The sequence below is a fragment of the Talpa occidentalis genome, unplaced genomic scaffold (genome assembly GCF_014898055.3).
Source record: "Talpa occidentalis isolate TD23 unplaced genomic scaffold, MPIMG_talOcc4v2.1 talOcc4.7, whole genome shotgun sequence".
In the NCBI taxonomy this organism is placed as follows: Eukaryota; Metazoa; Chordata; class Mammalia; order Eulipotyphla; family Talpidae; genus Talpa; species Talpa occidentalis.
Window position 1 is genome coordinate 46,892,624 of NW_023605083.1, and position 22,916 is coordinate 46,915,539.

Consider the following 22,916-nt stretch of genomic DNA (forward strand, 5'->3'; position numbering starts at 1 on the left):
TCCATTTTATCAGTCTGCCTTCACCAACCAAAACCAGAACACAGGATAACAGCAAACTAGGAGAATTACAGCATTTATGGCAGTGTCTCTCCTTTGGCTAGCTGAAGTCTGTATGTGCAGGAGTGTGCACGTGTGTGTGAGTGAAACTGAGTGCTTTATCTGGCAGCTTAATGGAAGACTTGGAGGCCCCATATTGTTATTTCTCCAGATATATTTGCTTCCATCCATGTATTTCAGAGTGGTTGAATTTTCTGTGGTTGGCTCAAATTGTTAAGGAAAAGATGTAAAATCATAGATTTCCTATTACAATATCTAGCATGTACGTGCTGGGGAATATAGCAAGTTCAGTTGAATAGAAGTTGCAGCAACTTCCAGAATGTGCCTGGCATGTGTTGAAACTCATTTTCGTTCAGTGACTGGCCTTTCAGGCCACATAATAAAGGGAAAAAACCTGGATGGGGCTTGTGTGGAGATGAGTGGTCCCTGTTCTGCACCTGCAAGACTGCAGACCTCCAGAGAAAAGCTGTAAAGTTGGATTTTTCTGTGAAAATTACCAACTTAAAGTTGTGGCTACTGATTTTTTAAAATACTGACAGACTAAATCACACCCGCCTGTATAGGCAAGACTCGAGTTAGTCTGGATTTATCTAGGGGAAATCTGGTGGTTTTTGTTTTTGGTTTTTTTTTTTTTCTGGAAGAGGAGATAATGCTTCTAACTTGTCAATGCAGGACAGCGATGGCGAGAAGAGTGATGACAACTTGGTGGTTGACGTTTCCAATGAGGTATGTTTATGGCTCATTTAATTTCTTGCTTTTACTCAGCAGTAACAAGGAATAGTGTCCAAACTATTAGTAACCAAAATGTTTTCTTAAGCTCTAAAGGAATATAGATTTTCTTTATGTAAAAATTTTGTTTTTATATTACTGATTTTTTTTTCTATTGCCATTCTTTTCTGTGATGTACGAGTATGTTGCTTTCACCAGATATGACTCACATGTGCTGCCATGCACACACGCCAGACTTAGGTGTTCATCTTCCAGATCTCATTGGCAGATACTAGCAGATTTATAGGATTCTGGTTTTTTTTTAATAAATAAGTAGTATAAATATTATAGTACTTTTTTTTTAAAGATTTATTTATTTATACAAGAGCTGGGGTACAGGCCAGAGGCACGGATGGGTGAGAGGATTCACCAGAGACAGAGCGGGGAGCAGAAGAGGCAGAAGGACCAAAAGCACTGCTGGGGGGAGCAGCGGGTGAGACAGGAGATGTCTACCCCGCCATGTGGGTATCTCCCTGGCTGGCCAGGAATCAAACCCGGGCTGCAGAGGCTGCGGACACTTCTTCACAGTGCTGCGCTCAACCTGCTGTGCCACTGGGGAGGTCCTAGTACTTTGACCTCAATTCCAAGTACTATCTTCCAGCAGTTCAGTGAGTCTTATCTATCCCAGAACATGTTGTATTTCTAAGCTGCTAAAAGCTTTTGACTAGAACGGTCCACACCCAGGTACTTCAGCATTGTCATTGTGCTGTGCTGCATTCATACCCTCATGTGCCTTTATAGGATCCATCATCCCCTCGAGGGAGCCCAACACATTCCCCCAGAGAGAATGGACTGGACAAGACACGCCTGCTCAAGAAAGATGCCCCTATCAGCCCAGCCTCAATCGCATCCTCCAGCAGTACTCCTTCCTCCAAATCCAAAGAACTTAGCCTTGTAAGTTCTTTACCATGTTTCTTAATATTGCCTCTTTCAAGATGGTTGAGTTTGATTCTTTCCTTAATTTTGTATTTTTCACATTTTTCTAACTTTATTTCTGGTTTAATTGACAATAGTATTTTCAGAGCAGAATTAGTTTACTGATGTGTTGGTGATGGATATTTGTTTTGTCAGTCTTTCGCAAGGATAGAGAAAGAGTGTGGGGAAATTGAGTGAAATGTGTCTCATTGCTGATGAAGAAATATATTCTGGGATTGCAGGGATGGGTTTTGTCACCTGTGGTTTATGATAAATTTAGTTTTGGGCTTGGATGTGATTTTGTTGCTAGTTTTGTTTGAATTACCAAGCTATATATGACTGTAATAATTTTCCCTTCCTATCTAAAAAGTAATCTGTCACTTACAAAAGTCTACCTTGACTCACACCACAAATCACAAATGCAAAAATGAAACTGCTTGCAAGTCAGGATAATCTCTCCATACTCCTTCTGTGGCTCGATAGTTAATTGCATTTTGTATGTGTCTCCCTTTTTCCTCACCACTTATTTCCTTGCAGCATAACATTAAAAAAAGAAAAAGGGAAAGGCGGATTCGGTTTTCAAATAACCTTTTGAATTCTCAGCTAATGGAAAGAAAATTCCTTAGTTTGTCTGCAAATTAGGGGGGTATTTCTGCAGAAGGCTAGGTGAAGTTTTTCTCTGTTGTTTTTTCCTGGCCTTCTTGTAATAGCAACTCCTCTTTGCTGACCTCTATGATGATTCAGGTTTAGATCTTTTCTAATGGGACCTGTAACCAGAAAATCTCTTTGTTCAGTCTATACCCAGAGCCTGATTTCAAACACTCAGCTTTAAATCAAAGCCACTAGACTGGCAGGTGGCTGGTCACAGTCAGGATGTCATGATTTGTCACCTTCTGTCTGACTCAGACCAGTTTCCTGGAAATGGTCTACTTTATCCTAAGCTCAATTTCAATTTATGTCCTCCTGACCATTGGTTTTGAGGTCTCAGGAAACTCTTTTTTTTTTTTTTTTTTTTTTTTTTGAGGTTAATTCAGATTTTTTTAAATTTATTCATTTATACAAGCACTGGGTACAGTCAGAAGCGCGGGAGGGTGAGAGAATTCACCAGAGTCAGAGCGGGGAACAGAACAGGCAGACTGACGAAATACACTGCTGAGGGGAGCAGCGGGCGGCAGGAGAGGTCTGCACGCCATGTGGGACTCTTACCGGCGGCCGGGGATCGAACCGGCACTGCAGAGGCTGCGGGCAGCTTCGCAGCCCAGCGCTCAACCGCTGAGCCACCAGGGGAGGCCCAGGAAACTCTTTATGTTGCTTTGTTAGGTCTTTTTAATTAGTAAAATTAAAAGCCCAAGCTGAAGAACCTTTTCCATTCCTTTTGCCTTTCCTTCTCCTTTACCTTTTTAAATGTTTGACATCACTTTAAAACTGCATTCTAATTGTCAGTGTATCCCATACATCTCTTGTTAGAATGAAAAATCTACTACTCCTGTTTCAAAGTCCAATACCCCAACTCCACGAACCGACGCACCCACCCCAGGCAGTAATTCCACTCCCGGATTGAGACCTGTGCCTGGAAAACCTCCAGGAGTCGACCCCTTGGGTTAGTAAGAAATTTTTTTACATATTTATCCTTCTTTCTTATGTTTGTTTTCTAGTGGACATTCTCTCCATACATAGTTAAAATATCTTGTGCTTTGGGGACTCATGCTTATTTAAAAAAAAAAAATTAAAACCATATAAGGATCGTGGTACATTATACTAATAATTGGCCTTAAGTGGCCACTGGAAAAAGGGATTGACTCTGAACCAAGTGCTTGCCACGTCCCAGTTTGGTGCACATAGTAGGCTCAACAAAGTAAGATAAATGAATGAACCCCAATGAAAACCTCAATGACTTTTGAGGATATTAAAATGAATTCCTTTGAATCATAGCTCCTGTTTTTCAAGGTATATAAAAATGTCTTACCATTGTTTCCTTTGTTCTTGGTTTTTCTCTTTCCTCCTTCCACTTTGGTCTATAGCCTCAAGTCTAAGGACCCCAATGGCAGTACCTTGTCCATATCCAACCCCATTTGGGATTGTGCCCCATGCGGGCATGAACGGGGAGCTGACCAGCCCCGGTGCTGCCTATGCCGGCCTGCACAACATCTCCCCGCAGATGAGCGCTGCTGCAGCCGCCGCCGCAGCCGCCGCCGCCTATGGGAGATCACCAGTGGTACGTGTGGGTGTTAGAAACAAGTATTCCAGGATGCACAGAATTGCCATCCATGGTTTTGTTAATGCTGAAGTAGGTATAATTTGAAGAGTTTATTCTTGGGGGACCTTTGTGTATTTGAATTAAATGATGTGGTGTTACATTATTAGAACCATTTTCTTGTGTAAGGTGAGGGATTTTTTTTTGTTTACATTATATTTATTTCAATTTTTATGTGGTAAAAGTGGGGGAAATAATATAATGGATGTACAGTGAACTCTTCAGTTCCTTCATGAGTGTCAGTAATTATTAATATAATTGTTTTCATATAAGCCTCACCCCCATGTATATATAGTCACTAAAACATAAATATCTAATTGTTTCATCAATAAATACTTCTGTATATATCTCTAAGGTCTTATTTTTAAAGGCTTTATTCTCCCAAGGTTTTAAAAAGATTGAATAGGATGTAACAGATTAATGGAACTATGTCTGTTTTTGTTGTTTTGCTTGGGAAAAATTGTAGGTTGGATTTGATCCACACCATCACATGCGTGTGCCAGCAATACCTCCAAACCTGACGGGCATTCCAGGAGGAAAACCGTGAGTATCTCAGTGCCCCTGTATGCCAGGTCCCTGCTGACCCTTGAAACTGTAAGCACTGGTAGACAGTGCTAGGGAGTTCCCATGGCTTGTGTCTTTTTTCTTGTTAATGAGTTTTTATATCTGTGAGCATAAGGAAGAGAGGTAATAAGGTGGCATTTTTATATTTTCAATTTAAGATCCTGAGCTTCTCACATGAAAATGCAAATTGCTAGGGCATCTCCAGCAGCCAGGTCTTCTCTATGTCTGTTACTGATGTTGCCCAGGAAAGAGAAAGAGTCTTGTGTACAAACCTAGATGCTCAAATTTTGAGCATGTTGGGAAAAGACAGGTCAAACTTGAAAGCATGAAGTGTGGCCTGCTCGGTTGTGTTTTACAAAAAAGTTGCTGCTTGTCCTGTGGACTGGGTATGTGGAGTGTGGATTCACAACCCCTTTATAAAGGAAAACACATCAGTTGTCCCAGCCTCTTACACATTCTAATCTCTTCATATCTCATTCCACATCCCTTTCAATCCATTGGGCCATTTTATTACTCCTCTGTATAGTTATCTCTGCTGTAAGACTTTACTATAAGGTAACAATCGCTTTTCCTTTAAATTCCTAGCGTACTTCATCCTTTCTCTCTTTGTTTTTTGTTTTTAAAGATTTATTTATTTATTTATTTATACAAGAACCGGGGTACAGGCCAGATGGGCAGGAGGGTGAGAGGATTCACCACAGACAGAGCGGGGAACAGAAAGGCAGATTGATGAAATACACTGCTGAGGGGAGCAGCGGGCAAGACAGGAGAGGTCTGCTTCGACATGGGATTCTCACTGGCCGGCCGGGATCAAACTGGCACTGCAGAGGCTGCGGACAGCTTCACAATGCTGTGCTCAACCGCCTGTGCCACCAGGGGAGGCCCAGTTTTTTGGGTTTTGGGGGGGTTTTTTGTTTTTAAGATTCATTTATTTATGCATACAAGCTAGGGTACAGGCCTGATGTGCGGGAGGGTGAGAGGATTCACCAGAGACAGAGCGGGGAACAGAACAGGCAGACTGACAAAATACACTGCTGACGGGAGCAGCTGGTGAGTCAGGAGAGGTCTGCTGTGCCATGTGGGTTGCTCCCTGGCTGGCCAGGGGGATCGAACTCATGCTGCAGAGGCTGTGGAAGCTTCATGGGTTGCATCTTAACCCCTTGCGCCACCAGGGAGGCCCCATCCTTCCTCTCTTTGGACGCAGCACCCTGCTTTGCTAGTCCCATGTTTATCTTTATTCTCTCGCTGTTTCCTTTGGTACCCTCTTTCACTGAGCAAACCACACACATGCTGATTCCCCAGTCATTAGTGTTCTCTGCTAGCCACATTTGACCCTCAATAGTGGTAAAGTCCCCTCCTCCCAGAAGCTTTTTCCCTGGTTGCTTGCCTGCCTCAGGTCATTTGCTCTTAGTCCTTCCTGGGATGGCACTTTTCTGTCTGCTGCCTCACGTCCAGTCTCTGCTAAGATGTCACTTATGCCCTGACAGGCTTATTAAAATAGCATCCTTCTCTTCCTTCCTTTTCATCAGTTTCTATTCCCCTACCTTTTTCATACTTGTCTAGAACCATTTCATGTTTCTCTCTGCTTAAATATAAGTTCCATGAGAGCAGAACAGAACTTTTTGCTTCTCTATTAGAGAAGTAGCTCCATTGCCTGGAACAGTGCCTGATTCATAGTTGGCCCCCATAGTATGTACTTGTTCAATGGATGAATGGGAAATAGGGGAGAAGACGATGGAGAGGCCGGGAAAGAGAGGAAGGAGAGGGAAGAATATGTGATTACTTATCTGAGCCCCCATTGCTTATTCATTCACTACTATCCACTCAGGCACTTGTTTGTCACCCTGTCCTTTCCCATGTGTCCCCTTTTTCTCCCCATGTTGCCTGACCTCAGCATCATCATGGCTGATCTAGATTCCTTCTCTGTCTACCTGATGCATCAGATTTGTGGTTCATCCTTCTGTAACTCGCTTCTCTACCCTTCCCTATTGCATCAAGCACAATGCTTGCTCCGTAGCCAACTTGCTCAGTAAATATTTGAGTGATTAATAAGGAAAGCAAGGCAAATTAGACTTTCAGTTCCTTGAGAGTTGGAGGTATAAATATCAATTACCATGAAATTCTGTGTACTTGTTCTGCAAATAGTTGTTGACTGACTGACAAGGCTTGTTGACCAAGAACTCTGATGTATTTGAAGGTTAAAAATTTGGTCTGTTTCAAGCGGTGACTAAAAAGCAAAGTCATAGGATAACTGGAGTATGTGTGAGTTCCATGCTAACCTGTGGGGAAGAAGGGACTCCTCAGGGAAGAGGTATTGTCTCATTTTTAGGTTCTGCATCATCGCTGCCAGTTAGCTCTCACTAGCAGTCACCCCCACAACTATAGTGTAACCACCGGAACAAATGAGGCGGAACCTGTCGTCCCAGGGGTGAAAGCGTTAGATGTATTTAACGAAGCAATGACAGGCTTGGTTTGGGCCCATTGAACCACTGTCAGATCACAACTGGTTTGATTGAGATGGCCTCCCTTTCCCCCCAACATCCCCCCTAACATAAGTCTTAGCATTCAATATTTTGGAGAGCCTTTTGGAAGGGTTGAGCTAGAGAAAGGTTGAGAATTTTTGTTTCTGGGGATCTAAGGGAAGTCACACCTAATATAATCAACACCTAACCCCAGGAATCCCAAAGAGAGCGTGGTGTGGCTAACAGAGTGTGGTTCTGGAGTGTGGATGATCTAAGTTTGAATTTTTACTCTACCAGTAGACAATTAGGAAGAGAAGGATTTTTTGAACAGTTCCTCAACTTTGTGCACTTCAGTGGACTTGTTTGTAACAAGCGCTTTCAAATGCAGACAAGGAAGGCATGAGGATGAAACAGCATGTTACATGTTTACTGCTACTGTTGGTACTTGGTGGCTGTTTAGTTAACTGTACCATCATTTCCCATTCAGCTTTGCCCTGGAATAGTATCAGTTTTTCAATTACTTGCCCAAGGGAATCTATCATAAGGGGCAGAAATGGCCCAAGAAGATTAGATTGAGTGAATTGGACTCCATATTCCAGTCATGGGTATGTTTTTATATATAACTGGGCATCGAGACATAAATTTATGTGTGTAGAGATAATATATCTTCACTTTAGATTTTTACATAAGAAATTACTATATTGTGTGGCTTTCTAGAGCATATGATAGAAAATTGTGAAGCTTAGACTTATACATATTTTTCAACAGAGAAACTACTTTTTCTGCCTGAATATAACCATCATAAATCACCTAAGGGCCACCCCTACCACAAACAATGCTCAAAAAGTAACTGCTTTTCTCCAGAAAGATTTATAATAGTTGTGCATCTCTGTCCTAATTATTTTTATAAAATGAATTGCTAGATACTATCCAAAATTATAATTAAGCACGTGTTTAAACTAATGAATAAAGTACCGTTTACTTGATAATTCACATTGGGTCGTCTTATCTATTTTGGTGAATTAGCAAGGGTTCCACTCAATATGTAATTGGAATGACAACATAGTTTAATTTCAACATAAGCCAAAAACAAACTTTTTCCCTCATCTGCTACTTAAATGAGACTTTATAGTCTAAAACCATTAGATAAAAACCTTGATACTAGTTACTATAGGGTATGGCATATAAATGCAGTTTATCAAAAGGTCTCTGTGGGTTTTAGGCTGCTCAAAATTCACAAATCCTTTTCTGTTCTTTTGTTTTTATAAAGCTAGTATTTTTCAACATAAGAGTAATACCTGACATGTAGTAAATTGTCAACAAGTACTTGTGGTCTGGCTTATCTGCTAGTGGGTTCATATGCCGCCTGGAACCTAATTTTCTATCATACTTTATAAATTACAATAGCCAAACCTTTAATTAACTCGGCTTAGAATTTCTCTGATAAGTTTTATCAGATGTTTCTCTAGCCATCTCCTCTCTCTGCTTACTCTGGAATCACTGCTGAATAAATGAAGCGCTGGATTAAAACCCATCTAGGAATTTCCCAGATCATTTTACCACCTCCTTTTGGAGCTCTTGTTCTTTGTTATTCCCACCACTTGGAATGGTTTTACCATCTTCCTCCTCCGCTAGTGAAATCATTCCATAAACCCACCTGTCATACCATGTCTCATGAAACAAAAGCTTTATTTTTACTTTTTCAGTCACCACAGGACTTCACACGTCTCAGCTTCCACCTGATATTGTAGTTCTGTACTTTCTCATCATATTCCTTAGGTTATAAAGCGCTGTGGGCAAGACCATTGCCTTATCTGGGTTTATATCATTAACATGAATAAAGATCAGAATATGTGGTTAGGTGGTATTTACTGATGCAGTTAATGAATAGGAGGAGAAAATAGTTCTTCAAGCTTATGTTTTTGTCATTTCTAGAAAGGTTGGCTTTTATCACACACATCAGCCCATGCCAGAGGATTTGTTGAAATTTGCTAAGTGAGTGTGCTGGACTTGCAGTCTCACCACCCTCCCCCTGTCTTGAGTATCTTACATGTGCTAATAGCAAACAGAGGACTACATTGTCCTTAATAAAAGTAGGCTCTTGAAACTCTTATTAAGGGAGTTCCAGTAACATAGTAGTTGTTCACAAAGTGGTTGTGGTTGAGTTGAAGAATGTCGTATTGAAACCTGGGAAGAAATTGTGTGCCTGGTTTCTTAACTATTTAAATTCTCAAGGCTCTTTAAAAACCATTTAGTGATTCTGGAGGGAAGAGAAGGGATGTCTTTTCAAGTAAATTATCATTAAGAATGTATAACACCATCTAAACTTGAAATAACCTTCCATTCTCTTCCTTGAAGATTTAGTCTTCATGACCTCTTAATTGCTAAATCAATTAGCTTTTTCCCCTGCTGTCATGCCTCGGAATCTCAGCCTTCCTCTACAAGCATTACTGCCTTCCCCTCTTGGTCTGAACTGAAACTGCTTTCTCCTGAGGGACCCCCCTCCCTGCAGTCCTCTAAGTGGGGTAACCCTTTCATTAGTTTCACATCCTACAGTCTTTTGGACTAGTGGTGGGATTGACAAAAGCTATGGTCACCTGTCCCATAGCCCCCCATGTCCTCACCTCCCCACATCCCCACCTCCCCAGCCCTCGTCTTTCTCAGAACAGCACTCCTGTATTTTTGAGAAAACCCTCCATTGCACTATTAGACTTGACACGAGGCTTAAGGTCTTCCTCCTCCCAGAGCCTGGGTGACTGATGTTTGTAAGGACAAATCCCTAGTAAATTTGTCAGTAATTTTGTCTCAGTGCTTGGACCACATCATCACTAGTGAATTTCTGCCCTTCTCAAGTTCATTTACCTCTTTGCCCACTCAGAAAGAAGACTGTCTTCTTTGCCCTTCACTGTATCACCAGAATCTAAGTGTTCCATCCAACACAAGCTCTAACCATCTAGAGTAATCTGTGGACCTGTTTCCAACTCTCTCACTGTCTCCTAAACCCTACCAGCTTCTCCTTAAGTGTCTGCACTAGCTCCCTGATTAGTTTTCCTTCATTCATTCTGCTCTAATCCATTTTTTACCCAACATCCAGAGTGATATTCAAAGTATTAACTGAATCATGTGACTCCCCTACGTAAAATTGTTCAGTGACTTCCCATTCTACTCAGGACAATAGCCATTCTCTGCATCCTTGGAGGCTCTTCACCACCATGGCCCCTGTCACTCTCCACTTAGTGCACTCTGACCTTATGGCTTGGTTCTGCTTCATGGACTTTGCATTTGCTGTTCTACTACCTGGCTCACGAACCCCCTACTCCTATATGTGCAAGACATGTCCTTCATCCAGGTGTCGGCTCGTATCACCTCAGACCTCTGTGTACCTTTAGTTTCTTTTATCTGACTGTGTGTGTATGTGACAGCATTTATTGTCCTTGAAGATTGCTTATTAATCTGTTTTCCCTCTAGAACATAGGCTCTGGAGGAAAGAGATTTTCTCTCTCTTGTTCACCTTTGATTCCTTGGCTCCCAGTAGTACCTGGTACATAGTAGTTTTGTTTTTTTTTTTTTTTTAAAGATTTATTTATGCATACAAGAGCTGGGTACAGGCCAGAGGTGCAGAGGGTGAGAGAATTCACCAGAAACAGAGTGGGAAGCAGAACAGGCAGATCCACTGAAATACACTGCTGTGGGGAGCAGCGGGAGACACAGGAGAAGTCTGCTTCACCATGTGGGTTGCTCCCTGGCCGGCTGGGGATTGAACTCATGCTGCAGAGACTGCGGATAGCTTCATAGTGCGGTGCTTAACCCCTTGTGCCACCAGGGAGGCCCCCGTAGTAGTTATTTAATACATATTTTCAACTAAATGAGTAATAAGCATTCTGTCTCAGTCTGGCCCTTTTATTTGCTATGTCTTTCATATAGTCTTTCCTTTTGTAGTTAATACCCATTCTTAACATCACACCCTCATTGCCATTCTCTGTCCTCATTCTGTCATAATTCCGGTGTACCTTGGCAGTCCAGTGTTCATACACTGACCCTTTGACATGTTTATGCTTGTATATCGAATCTCTTGCTAAGAAAACTGCTCGTCTGCTAGCCTTGTGGCCCCCCAACCCACCAACTCCAGGCCGAAACTTAAGAGAGCAGGGGGATACGGTTTTTCTTTTGTGTTGTATTTCCAGTCCTGTTAACACAGTGCTCTGTGCATTGGGGTACCCAGGAAATGCATGTCAGATCTCCCAGTTGTCATGTGACAATCTTCCCCCTTTTCCACTTGATGCTTTCCAGTGGTTATCTACTTCCATTTTTGCTGCACTTTCTATATATATATATATATATTTTTTTTTTTTTTTTTATACAAGCACTGGGTACAATCAGAAGTGCAAGAGGGTGAGAGAATTCACCAGAGCCAGAGCAGGGAGTAGAACAGGCAGACTGACGAAATACGCTGCTGAGGGGAGCAGCGGGTGTCAGGAGAGGTCTGTGCACCATGTGGGACCCTCCTCCAGTGGCCGGGGAGTGGCCGGGGAGCAGCCGGGGATCAAACCTGCGCTGCAGAGGCTGCGGGCAGCTTCGCAACCCAGTGCTCAACTGCTGCGCCACCGAGGAGGCCCCTACTGCACTTTCTTATATGAAAGCATTCTCGTAGGTTCTCCATCTGGTCTCACTGCATAATCTGCTCCCAGATTATCCTTTCTTAGCTTCAACTCTCACTTTGTGAATGACCACACATTGGATCACATATTGGTTCTTTCTACCCCAGCCCCTCTCTCAGTTGCACTGCTCAGCTTCCTGAACTATTTGGGTTCCTATCCACCCTCAAGTGAAAGAAAACCGAACTGTTCACTCCCCTGCTGTGTGTAACCTTCGGGTAGGCGTTCCTGTTACTCACTGTCTGGCATCAGTCCATCACCCGGGTTCCTGGCCTTGTCATCCTCAGCATTTCTCTCTGTCACACATCCAGTGTGTCTCTGAGTCCTACTGATTTGACTGAAGAAATCTCAGGCCTGTTGTCATCCTAGCTTGGCATCTCCTTCCCTCAGCAACCTAATGTATTTCCTCTACTTTTATTGTACCGTTCTGAACCTTCCTCTATATCTGCAGAGAAAGATTGACTCCTGAGTACTCCTCAATAATGGACCAAATTTCCATGTGTATGACTAGCCTGTACAGTTTTGCATCAGAGAACCATAACCTTTTATTTTGTTTTAAAATTTCCCTGCAGTTTGTTTCAAGCTTTTTAGCCTTTGTGTATCTACAAATGCTTTCCTAGACTTCCTCCTGTAAACAGAGCACGTTCCAAAGCTTCGTGCCAAAGAAGAATGACATAATTTCCAAAATGGGCGATTGCCTGCAATAGCATCAAGATTGGCCCAGCTCAGTCCCCATACTACTGACTCGCTCTTGCTTTTAGGGACCTGACATAGCATCATAACAGCCTCATGTGTTGTCCCCACCCTCACTTCACTGCCCTAAAGTTGGAGATGTCTGTTGGGTAAGGTGCCCAGGCATAAGTTGCACCAAATGCTTTCTGAGCTGTAGTGTTCCCTGGAAATCAGCTGGAGATGGGACTGCCAATAGCTACTCACAGGTGGGCCCGTGGGATGGTTGCATAGGATTCTTTAGGTTCTAATTACATTTGGAATTAACTAGAATTTGTGACTGTCCACTCTGAATGAGATTATGGAAAAAGGCTTTAAAGCTTCATAATTTCCACTTACTGACCTCTATTAGGAGTCACTTGATTGGAGTGAATTACCTGTAGGCAAAGTCTTACCACCATATCTTCTCAATCACCCAAAGTAGAAAGCAAATCTGGTTTGTAAAGCTCCTCGAAGCAGCAGTCATTGACATGCTGGACATTGACTGTTTGATCTGTGAAGCGGAGGGAGTGTTCTCTTCCATTTTAAAGATTAGAACTAAGGTCAGAGAGGCTAAGTAACTTAAGTCACAGCAGCTAGTGAAGAGTCAATGAGAGAGCATAGTTCTAATTCTGTGGCTCTACAAAAGTGTTCTACCATTGTAGGTAAATTTGATGTGTTTATAAGTTGTAAGTGCACTGAAAGATGTTGCTTTTTTAATCTCATTACACTGATCAGTTAAGTAACAGAGTTCATTCCCCTCTCCTATCTCTTCTCTCTGCTCCCTTAGAGCATATTCCTTCCACGTCACTGCAGATGGACAGATGCAGCCTGTCCCTTTCCCCCCTGATGCCCTCATTGGACCCGGAATCCCCCGACATGCTCGCCAGATCAACACCCTGAACCATGGGGAGGTGGTGTGCGCCGTGACCATCAGCAACCCCACGAGACACGTGTACACAGGGGGGAAGGGCTGCGTCAAGGTCTGGGACATCAGCCACCCCGGCAATAAGAGCCCCGTCTCTCAGCTCGACTGTCTGGTGAGTGATTATGGACGAACGGTCAGGGCTCAGACCTGTCTTTAGCAAATAGGATGGAGTGCTGAGAGACCTGAATACATGAGCTACACTTAATTAATCCCAAGTGGGCGGTTGTCTTCCGTGGTCTGTGGTCTTTCACTGGGAGATTTAGCCAGGAAGATTGAGTGTTGATGGGGAGGCGTGTCTTCTTTTAGTTCCTTGAGGCTGAGTTATCCAGTTCTTGTGGTGACACATGTACCAGTGCAGTTTTCACTGCCCCTGCCCAGTGCCTTGCTTTTTTGCCCGGTAAAGGATTTTAAGAGGCCTGAGTGGCCATTGTGGACTCATAGAAGCCTAGGTGCCCCTAAACATCATAACCTGTCACTTAACTAAATACTTTGTGTGGCACACACGAGATACCCCCTTAGCTATTTCATGGACATTTGTCCTTGAGTTCTTTAGGAAATTTCAGTTTGATTTCCCTCCATAGACCAGCTCTAGACTTTTGCTGCAGCATGATTCCTGCTCAGCTGAATGTAATGTACAAAAAGATTCCCATAACCACATAAGCCAGGAGAAAATTTTTTTGTCTCCTAACACACCTTGGTCAAGTCTTTGCCTCCAGTTGATGCCTCCAGTTAATTGAACCCACGATGCCCTTTAGCCAGGTAACCACAGGCTCAGGTAAAGAAAAGAGAGTGCCAGGTTTCTCCAACCCCTGATACTTTTTCACCAGCTGGGTCTAGTGTACCAGATTCCCGGATGTGGCTTCTCCAGGACTGTGAGGGCTTCTGCATACGTGTGTGTGTAAATACTTAGGATAGAGAGAGAACCACTTCAGCGCATGCAGGTGAACCCAGGTGCAGATGACTCAGGCAGCTAGTGGATTTGGTGGTGGTGAGAGTGGGTCTAAGATCTTTGCGTTTTCATGCTAATTAAGATTAAATATCTCTGCACCAAATTTTGTAGATCAAGTTTAAGTACTTCCCTAATTTCATGTAATTTTCTAGCATTAATCCACTTTATCATTGTCATGAGTAAAAATGGCTCATTAAAACCAGGAGGGAACACAATACTTTTATGGATTTCTGCTCTCATGTTAATGCTGTTTTCCTTTCCTCATGAGTAATCTCTTGATGGGTTTTGTCTCTGCAGAACAGGGATAACTACATCCGTTCCTGCCGATTGCTCCCTGATGGTCGCACCCTCATTGTGGGAGGGGAAGCCAGTACTCTGTCCATCTGGGACCTGGCGGCTCCCACCCCACGCATCAAGGCGGAGCTAACGTCCTCGGCCCCCGCCTGCTACGCCCTGGCCATCAGCCCCGACTCCAAGGTCTGCTTCTCGTGCTGCAGCGACGGCAACATCGCCGTGTGGGACCTGCACAACCAGACGCTGGTGAGGTGGGTCAGCAGGGTCCCTGTCCAGGGTATGAGGAGCAGCCACTTTTACCATCCTGTGCCAGAACCACGTGTGCATGTGTGTTTGTCTTCTTAGCTTAGCGTAAGAAATAACAATTATCTTATTAAAAATTGTTAAGATGCTAGAGGAAAATTATTAATGTAGAGTCTTGTCTGCACTATTTGAACTTTATCAAATAAAGGGCTTTTTTTTAATTTTTATTTTTACTGTTTTAACATACTAATTGTCACCAGTTCAGGTTTTCAAAAACTGAGGTCAGTTTTGCATAATTAATGTATGTAAGGTTCCAAGAACTCATTAGACAGCTGTAATTTGCCATCTGTGCCTGTTACCAAGCACCATTGTCAGTAGAACCTGGTGAAGATTCACACTGCTTGCTGCTATTCTTGCTGCCATATGTACCTGACATGTTTGTTTCTTCAACAAATATTGAGCACCTATCATGGGCACAGGCATGCAGGTGCTGCTCGCTTTGAAGTGAACTCAGTTATCTCTAATCCTGCCATGAAGGAGGCCTAGACATAACTAAGATGCTTGTTTAGAAATGAGATCGGATCAGGTTGGCATTGGTATCTGAAGTCCTGAAAGGAGTCCAGATATGAGCACCTGAAGGAGCAGGAAGCAAAAAGGTGTGATCGACTAAAGGAAGCAAGAAGGTTGTAATCAAACCTAGCTACAAGTTAAGGGGAGTCTGTAAGAAGAGGCCTCTACAGTCCATCTGTAAGGTATTCTTAAGGACTGAGCTCTGTAGATTGACACCCCCCCCAAAAAAAGTAACAGTCATCAAATTAAAATTGATGTTCCTGGGGCCTCCCCGGTGGCACAGTGGCTGAGCGCTGGGCTGCGAAGCTGCCTGCAGCCTCTGCAGCACCAGTTCGATCCCCGGCCGCCAGGTGAGGGTCCCACATGGCGCGCAGACCTCTCCTGCCGCCCGCTGCTCCCCTCAGCAGTGTATTTCATCATTCTGCCTGCTCTGCTCTCTGCTCTGGCTCTGGTGAATTCTCTCACCCTCCTACACTTCTGAGTGTACCTTAGTGCTTGTATAAATAAATAAATAAATCTCGATAAATAAATAAATAAAATTGATGTTCCTTTTGGGTAAAGCTTTTAGAGGAACTACTTTTAACTCCTTCTCTGCCAGTGTCTGTAAGTTCACCCTCAAAGAGTGATTTCTAGGGAGCTGAGCACATCACACCACTGCTTTTCATGTGCCTGGTTTGAGAGCAGGGCCTGGTTTGAGAGCGGGGCCTGGTTTGAGAGTAGGGCCTCATCCTTCGCCGCTGCCTTCAATCACACTATTGCTCCCTGGGCCCACCCCAGAGCTGTGTAGCAGGGTAAATGTTCCTTATATCCCCTTAAATTCTCTTCTTCCTATCATAGTGATCAAATGGATCTCAGAATATATCTTGACTAGTTCATATCTGTGTAACTATGTATTTTTTTCTGTTTATTTCAATTGGGAATCTTTTTTTTTTTTTCCATTAGTTGAACAAATGTAAGAGGAATTTGAAAAGCCTAAGTGTTCACAAGTAAAGTGCAAGAAATTCAGCATCTCAGTTATACCTTAATCTCTCTGCTTATATACTTTATTACTTTGACTAATTAGAAAATATAATCAAACTAAAATGAAATCTGTAAATGAAATTGATCATTGAGGAATTCTAAATTGAGTTTAACTTAAAAACTAACTTTTCAAGGGCTCTCCATCCATTTTGACATTTTCAGGCAATTCCAGGGCCACACAGACGGGGCCAGCTGTATTGACATTTCTAATGATGGCACCAAGCTCTGGACAGGCGGCCTGGACAACACGGTCAGGTCCTGGGACCTGCGTGAAGGGCGGCAGCTGCAGCAACACGACTTCACCTCACAGGTACACGTGCCTGTCACATTGTAGGAGATGTGGTTTTGTGAAATGTATGATGTAATTAAGGGACAGTTTATTTACCATACAATTTTCTAGCATTATTCTACTTTGTCATTATTAGAAGTAGAAATGGTTCATTAAAACCATGAGGGAAAGCGATACTTTTATGGGTTTCTGTATAAACATGTAATAACGTTGCTTTCATCTGATAACTGAAAAGTTCATTGTTTTCTGTCAGAATACAGTAGTGTGTACATATATATATATATATATATACACACACACACAAATACACATATATATATATATAGAGAGAGAGAGAGGTTTGTAAAACCTCATTTATTATAAGCTTTGAACAGGTTTTTAATCTCAAAAATTGCATAATTAATTGCTAAATCGCATAATTAATTGCTATAGTATGGTGATGTCTCTTTACTATAGGATCACCCATTTGACTTTGGTTTCTTCCTGTAAAATGCGAATTATCTTGCTCTCCTTCACAATTTTAGTAGTATCCCTGAAATAGGCATTCCATCCCAGTTAAAGGAAGTGTGGTCTCTGTAACCATCATCACTGTCGCTTGTTTTAATTCTAGATCTTTTCTCTGGGCTACTGCCCTACTGGAGAGTGGCTTGCAGTGGGAATGGAGAATAGCAATGTGGAAGTGCTACATGTCACCAAGCCAGACAAATACCAGCTACATCTTCATGAGAGTTGTGTGCTCTCACTCAAGTTTGCCCATTGTGGTGAGCAAACCCCTCTTAACAGTTTCTGTCAACCAGAGTCATTCCTTCTGCCCTCCTGCTGATAGTGCATTTTCAGTCCAGTCATTTAGTTCATTAATGTGTTCTTCATAATTACATTAATTCCTTATACTTGCCTGTTTCCCTAATGCCTTGTAATTTTCTGGCATTAACCCCTTTATTCTTGTCATAGCTATAAATGATTCATTGCATCTAGGGCAGAGGGCTTTTCTTCCCAAGTAAAAAGAGAGTTTTGTTTTTGTAAATTTAGTTGAGTTTTTTGTGAATAGTTTGATGCTTTTTACACAAATCTTGGATGTCTGACAGTAACATGATCATTACATTTCTTGAATCCTCTTCCTCTAGGCAAGTGGTTTGTAAGCACTGGAAAGGACAACCTTCTGAATGCCTGGAGAACACCTTACGGGGCCAGTATATTCCAGGTAACACTTCATTGTTTAGCTACCTCTTCCCATGTGCTTACAGCTTGGCCAGTTAGCTAGCACACTCTCTTTGTGCATTCCTTCAGATTAATTAATAAGTGACTTCAAAGGTAGGAGCTATGTTATCACTGTTGCACAAAGAAAACTATGCCGCAGGAAGGCTAGGGTGACAGCTACATGCCGTATAGCTGAAGTGCACTCCTGTCTTCTGAGCTCAGAGTCAGGACTCCATGCCTGTGTCTCTGTCAGCCAGCTCTTATGCTACAATCACTTTTTTACATGCTAGAGTAGAGGTTCCATGTCTTCTGTGGGTTTTAATTTTTTTACATTTAAAGTTTGAACATTTTGCTTGAATATTCTTTTTTTTTTTTTTTTTTTTTCCCAAAAAAGGGTGTTATGGAAAAGTTAGTAATTTGTCATTGATTTTATAAACTTTTATTCTTCTTTGGACTCCGTGGAACTTGGTATAGTTTTGTGAAATTTGTAGGAAGACCAAATTATAGGCATGATACATAGAGACATACACAATTTCTCACCTCTCTCTGAGAATGTCATAGGCAAGTTAAGGAAGAATTCTCTTTTTTGTGCTCTGTATTTTAGGGTGTTGTTTCTTTAGGAAAGGATATCAGATTTGAAGTTTTTTGACAAAGTTTTAAGTGGTCATAAAATGAATTAAGCCAATTGAATCCCAAGGATACATATATTGAGTGAAAATACTATGCACGATAAATCAGTAGAACAAAAGTAAATACTTCTTGCTTACATGAAGCTTATATAATGTAATAGTTTTTGGGTTTTGGTTTGTGGTTTTTTGTTTGTTTGTTTTGTTTTGTTTTTGGTATTGTTGATCTCAGCCTTTTTGAGGTTATCCCAAAAAGCATTTAAAAAAATAGATGAAATAAACATACTGGAATATATCTGTCTGTGTGTGTGTTTGTGTGTGCACATGCACGCGTGTGTGTGTGCACACGCATGCACGTGCTAATAGTAGGTTTTGAAGTAAAATTTATTTACCAAAGGTTGCAATTCACAAAACTTGGGAAATATTGTTGTAGTGGGTTAGCATGTGCTTGTCAAACATTTAAGTGTTTAGAAGACCGGGATAAAATCCTGTAGGCTTGGTTGGCTTGTTTGTTTAGCACTTTCATTTCAAAAGTGACATTCAACCCTTGTGGTTAGTGTAGTTGAACATGGTATCTGGAACACTAACTCTGGTATATACTTTATCTTTTGAACTTCCCACTTGCAAGTCTCTATTCTGCTTCTACAAAGGGGAGGTAGGCTTTATATTGGAAATGTTTTTACATTCCCTATCTCAAAATATGTAATCTTTGCAATGCCACTTCCCATGTATTTCCTCACATGAACTCTGTGGCAACCCTCTGAGGTGGCAGACAGGTAAGATGTTTACTTACTTCAGTGAGGAAATAGGCTCACACAGGTTAAGTGAAGCATCTGGTGTTCCACAGTTCAACCTAAATCGAAAACCTCTGTCTGAAGTTGAGTTTTTCATGCTGATCCTACTCTTCAAGAGAATAGTTTGGCATATGGTGTGTCATCCCCAAAGATGCTATTACACTGACTTTGCTGACCACGAGGCAAGAGCCTCTAGGCGGACCTGGCGAGGTGTTCCCAAGAATGTGTCCAACTCAACCATTTTAAGGAGGCACCGTGACTGCCTTTCTTCCCTTTCAGCTTCTGTTTAGTCAACAGAACACGTAATACTTATTTTTGCTCCAATTCCTCCAGTCCTGCTTCTCAGTATTCATGATTTTCCTTTGGTATTTAACATTTCTGTTTATGTTTCCTTCCTAGTCCAAAGAATCCTCATCGGTGCTTAGCTGTGACATCTCTGTGGATGACAAATACATTGTCACCGGCTCTGGGGATAAGAAGGCCACGGTTTATGAAGTCATTTATTAAGGACAAATCTTCATACAAACTAGACTCCTTCTCATTATAGCACTTTGTTCTATCACCTTTCCTCCCCCCCCATCTAAAACCAAGGATTTCAAATACTCATTGCAGTTGTGGAGTTGAATTCCCTCCCTCACCCCCACTTCCTCCTTGCTATTGAATTGTGAATACTCGTTAAGAACCTGTGATACCAAATCTTCAGCTATCTACTTGGAAGAACATGGAATAACCATACTTAACAGTGAATGGAATCTTTAATTATGTATTATATCTGTAATATATTTATTTTGTTTAAAGAAGGCTTTCTAACAACGACTGACTAAATAAAGCTGTCTGCTTCTGCATCGTTAATGAAGATGCGTTGTATTTGATATCACCCCCCTTTTTTTGGCAAAGGAGGGGAAAGGAAGGTTTAAAATAATTGATTTAAAATGTCACTAAATGTAGACTAATGACTGTATAGAGATGTGAAATGTATAATTACATATGAAGCAATATGTTGCTGTGCAGTTAGATTTTTTTGTTTTTCTTTTCTACTTATTTTAAAAGATGTTTGGAAATTTGAACAATTAGAACATATGACAGGCCAAGTCATAATTCATTTGAGTCTATTTGGACAACTTTAACCAATATATCTATAGCTTTAGATTATATTTGATAAAAGTAAGTGGACTTTTCCTTTTTTTGACTTGTTAACAAGTGTCTTTGTAATATGTTTTTAATTCCTTTTTTTATTGTATTATAGACAGATGAACAAATTAAATTTGGCCTCAAAGAGAGAACTTAATCCCTCCTGGATATTTTTGCCACGTTTCTTTGCAAAGGGAGATGTGTATCTTTGGGCAGTTTTGTCTTTACCAGAAATTATGGGCTGTTTTTTGGCATGTTCTTTGGCAACTGCACTGATTCCAGGGAGATTTCCTCCCACTGTGCAAGTCTAGTCTTTTACAAACAAGGACAGCAGAGGAGGACTCGCAAGGACCTCTCTGGAAACCAGAAAGAATGGACTCTCACCTGGGATGAGGACTTGCTTTCTTTACCTCCAGTTCTTTCCATGTCTTAGTTGGATGTCCCTGAAATGGACACAGGCTGTGCCATTGTGCCAGAATCATTGTATTATCTTTTATGTTGTTGTTGCTGTTGTTAAACTATGATCTGTGACTCCTTTTTTTATTGTTATTTTTTGTTTGAATGCTTTAAAAAAATCTTTTAAGTCTGTGGATCTGCTGATGTACAGTGCCTTTGCTGCTATGGATCAAAATCAAGAGAACCGTGTAGATAAACTTTATTGTATAAGTAGAAAATTACTTAATTTCTTACTAGAAATGGATGGATGCTGCAAGTTGAAATGGACTGTCCGTTGACGTTCCTAATGTGGTAGCAGAAAAAATGGTGTCTTAAGTGCTTAGTGTTTGATGTCATTAACAGTTTCGTAAAACTCTACAGTGTAGAAAGATTTTGATACTAAACTGTGCATTGTACATAGTTCTGATGCATTGTATTGACCACCAGTACTTCTATAATGGTAGATTGTTTGTGCATTCAGACTTTTAAGCATTAAACATAAATAACTTCTAGTAGGCTTATTTCTAATTCTTTGTTTTGCTGGCTTTTTTTATCTTTGACTATCTGCTCCTGCATATTAATAATTAAACCTTTTTAATTTTCCTCAAGGGAAATTGTGTTAAAGTTAAATATTGATTTTTTTTTTTCCATTTTTCATTGTTAGTATAGTTCTGCTTTCCTGAGCACTGGAAGAGGGAGCAGAAGGTATCAGTGATAGGTTGCTACCAAATATTCATTGAATACCTTCTTGATTTGTAAAAATACTGTCTAATGAAAAACCATGTCACCAAAAGCCTTGAAACTGAAACTGTGCTGTTTAATATGGTCACCAATAGCCACTTTTGGTTATTTAAATTTAACTTAATTGACTTAATTAAAAAATTAAAATATAATTTAATGTGGCTAATGACTACCATATTGGACTGTGCACACTTACGGGGTATTTCCATTATCACAGGAAGTTCTGTGGGGCCAACCCTGCCATTTGGGTTTGAGAAACATTTCATATGTACCTGGGACTGCCCCCATTGAGGTGTCAAGTTTCAGCCTAAGAAGGAACTTTGAGAAATCTGAACTGGGTGGGATCAGGAAGCTGGCAATTGAAGGCTCCACTGGATGGAAGTCTGGGGCCTGCGAGTGTGCCTCCTTGCCTCGTCGCCTATGAGAGGGTTGACTCTTCAGGTACTGAGAGTTGAGTAGTGTTAACAGGTGGGGTTGCAAACCACTCCAATGGGAGTGCTATGGGTGCTACTGCATTTTAAAAGAATATTTTAAAAGTATTCTCAGTTATTTTCTGTGTATCCTTATGAACATTTATCGGGGGCGGGGGGCGAGATAGGTAAGTCTTCCTTATGAAGGCTCCCATGTTGTCTAAAACTTCACATACATTTGTATGCATTCCTCCTGTTAGTATGTCTTACGTCTGTTTAATTCTCTGACCCAACAACAACAAAAAAAAGTAAAGGTGAAATATTGTTCCTAAAGATAGACTGATAAATTTGACTATATGAAAATTGAAAACTGTTTCACAAAAGACACCACAGGCAATGTGAAAAAAACAAAAATGCAAGTGGAGAATATATTTGCAACACATATAATCACAAGGAACTGAAATAAAAATGGCAAACGTTACAAACAATTTATAGGAGAAGAAATTTGAGGCCAGTGATACACATTAAAAGACATTCAATCTTACCAGAGAGCATTAGGATGAAAATTAAAGCAAGATACCATTTTTACATCCATCAAACTCTAAAATTTATTTTTGGACAACTTTTAATATTTTCCTTAGAGGCAAGTGCCAGAGATAATTCACAGTTTGAACCAAAACTACTAATTTTTTCCAGAAATACTGTGAGACCATCCTTGCCCTCATCAAGCACCAACTGAGCTCAAATTGCCATTATACACATACTAATTCTGAATGTCACCTTTTGAAGTGAGCATTTCCACCTTTTTCTTTTTTAAAAAAAAGATTATGCGTATAAGAGCTGGGGTACAGGCCAGAGATGCGGGGGGGGGTGTGGGAGGATCCACCAGAGACAGAATGGGGAATA

General features: G+C 41.3%; 1 protein-coding gene across 7 annotated transcripts in view; it reads left to right on the forward strand.

Annotated features, from left to right (window-relative positions):
- The window catches only part of LOC119230973 (transducin-like enhancer protein 4), a 134,865-nt gene extending 113,494 nt beyond the window's left edge, over positions 1-21,371 (forward strand). For all 7 annotated transcript variants that reach the window (XM_037492567.1, XM_037492569.1, XM_037492571.1 and 4 more), the window contains 11 exons: positions 730-783; positions 1,567-1,719; positions 3,208-3,340; positions 3,762-3,955; positions 4,461-4,537; positions 13,174-13,423; positions 14,558-14,805; positions 16,550-16,697; positions 17,287-17,437; positions 17,801-17,877; positions 19,693-21,371. In XM_037492567.1, the coding sequence (XP_037348464.1) occupies positions 730-783; positions 1,567-1,719; positions 3,208-3,340; positions 3,762-3,955; positions 4,461-4,537; positions 13,174-13,423; positions 14,558-14,805; positions 16,550-16,697; positions 17,287-17,437; positions 17,801-17,877; positions 19,693-19,800 (1,593 nt within the window). In that variant the 3' untranslated portion in view covers positions 19,801-21,371. The remainder of the gene's footprint in view (positions 1-729; positions 784-1,566; positions 1,720-3,207; positions 3,341-3,761; positions 3,956-4,460; positions 4,538-13,173; positions 13,424-14,557; positions 14,806-16,549; positions 16,698-17,286; positions 17,438-17,800; positions 17,878-19,692) is intronic.
- The last annotated feature ends 1,545 nt before the right edge of the window (positions 21,372-22,916 follow it).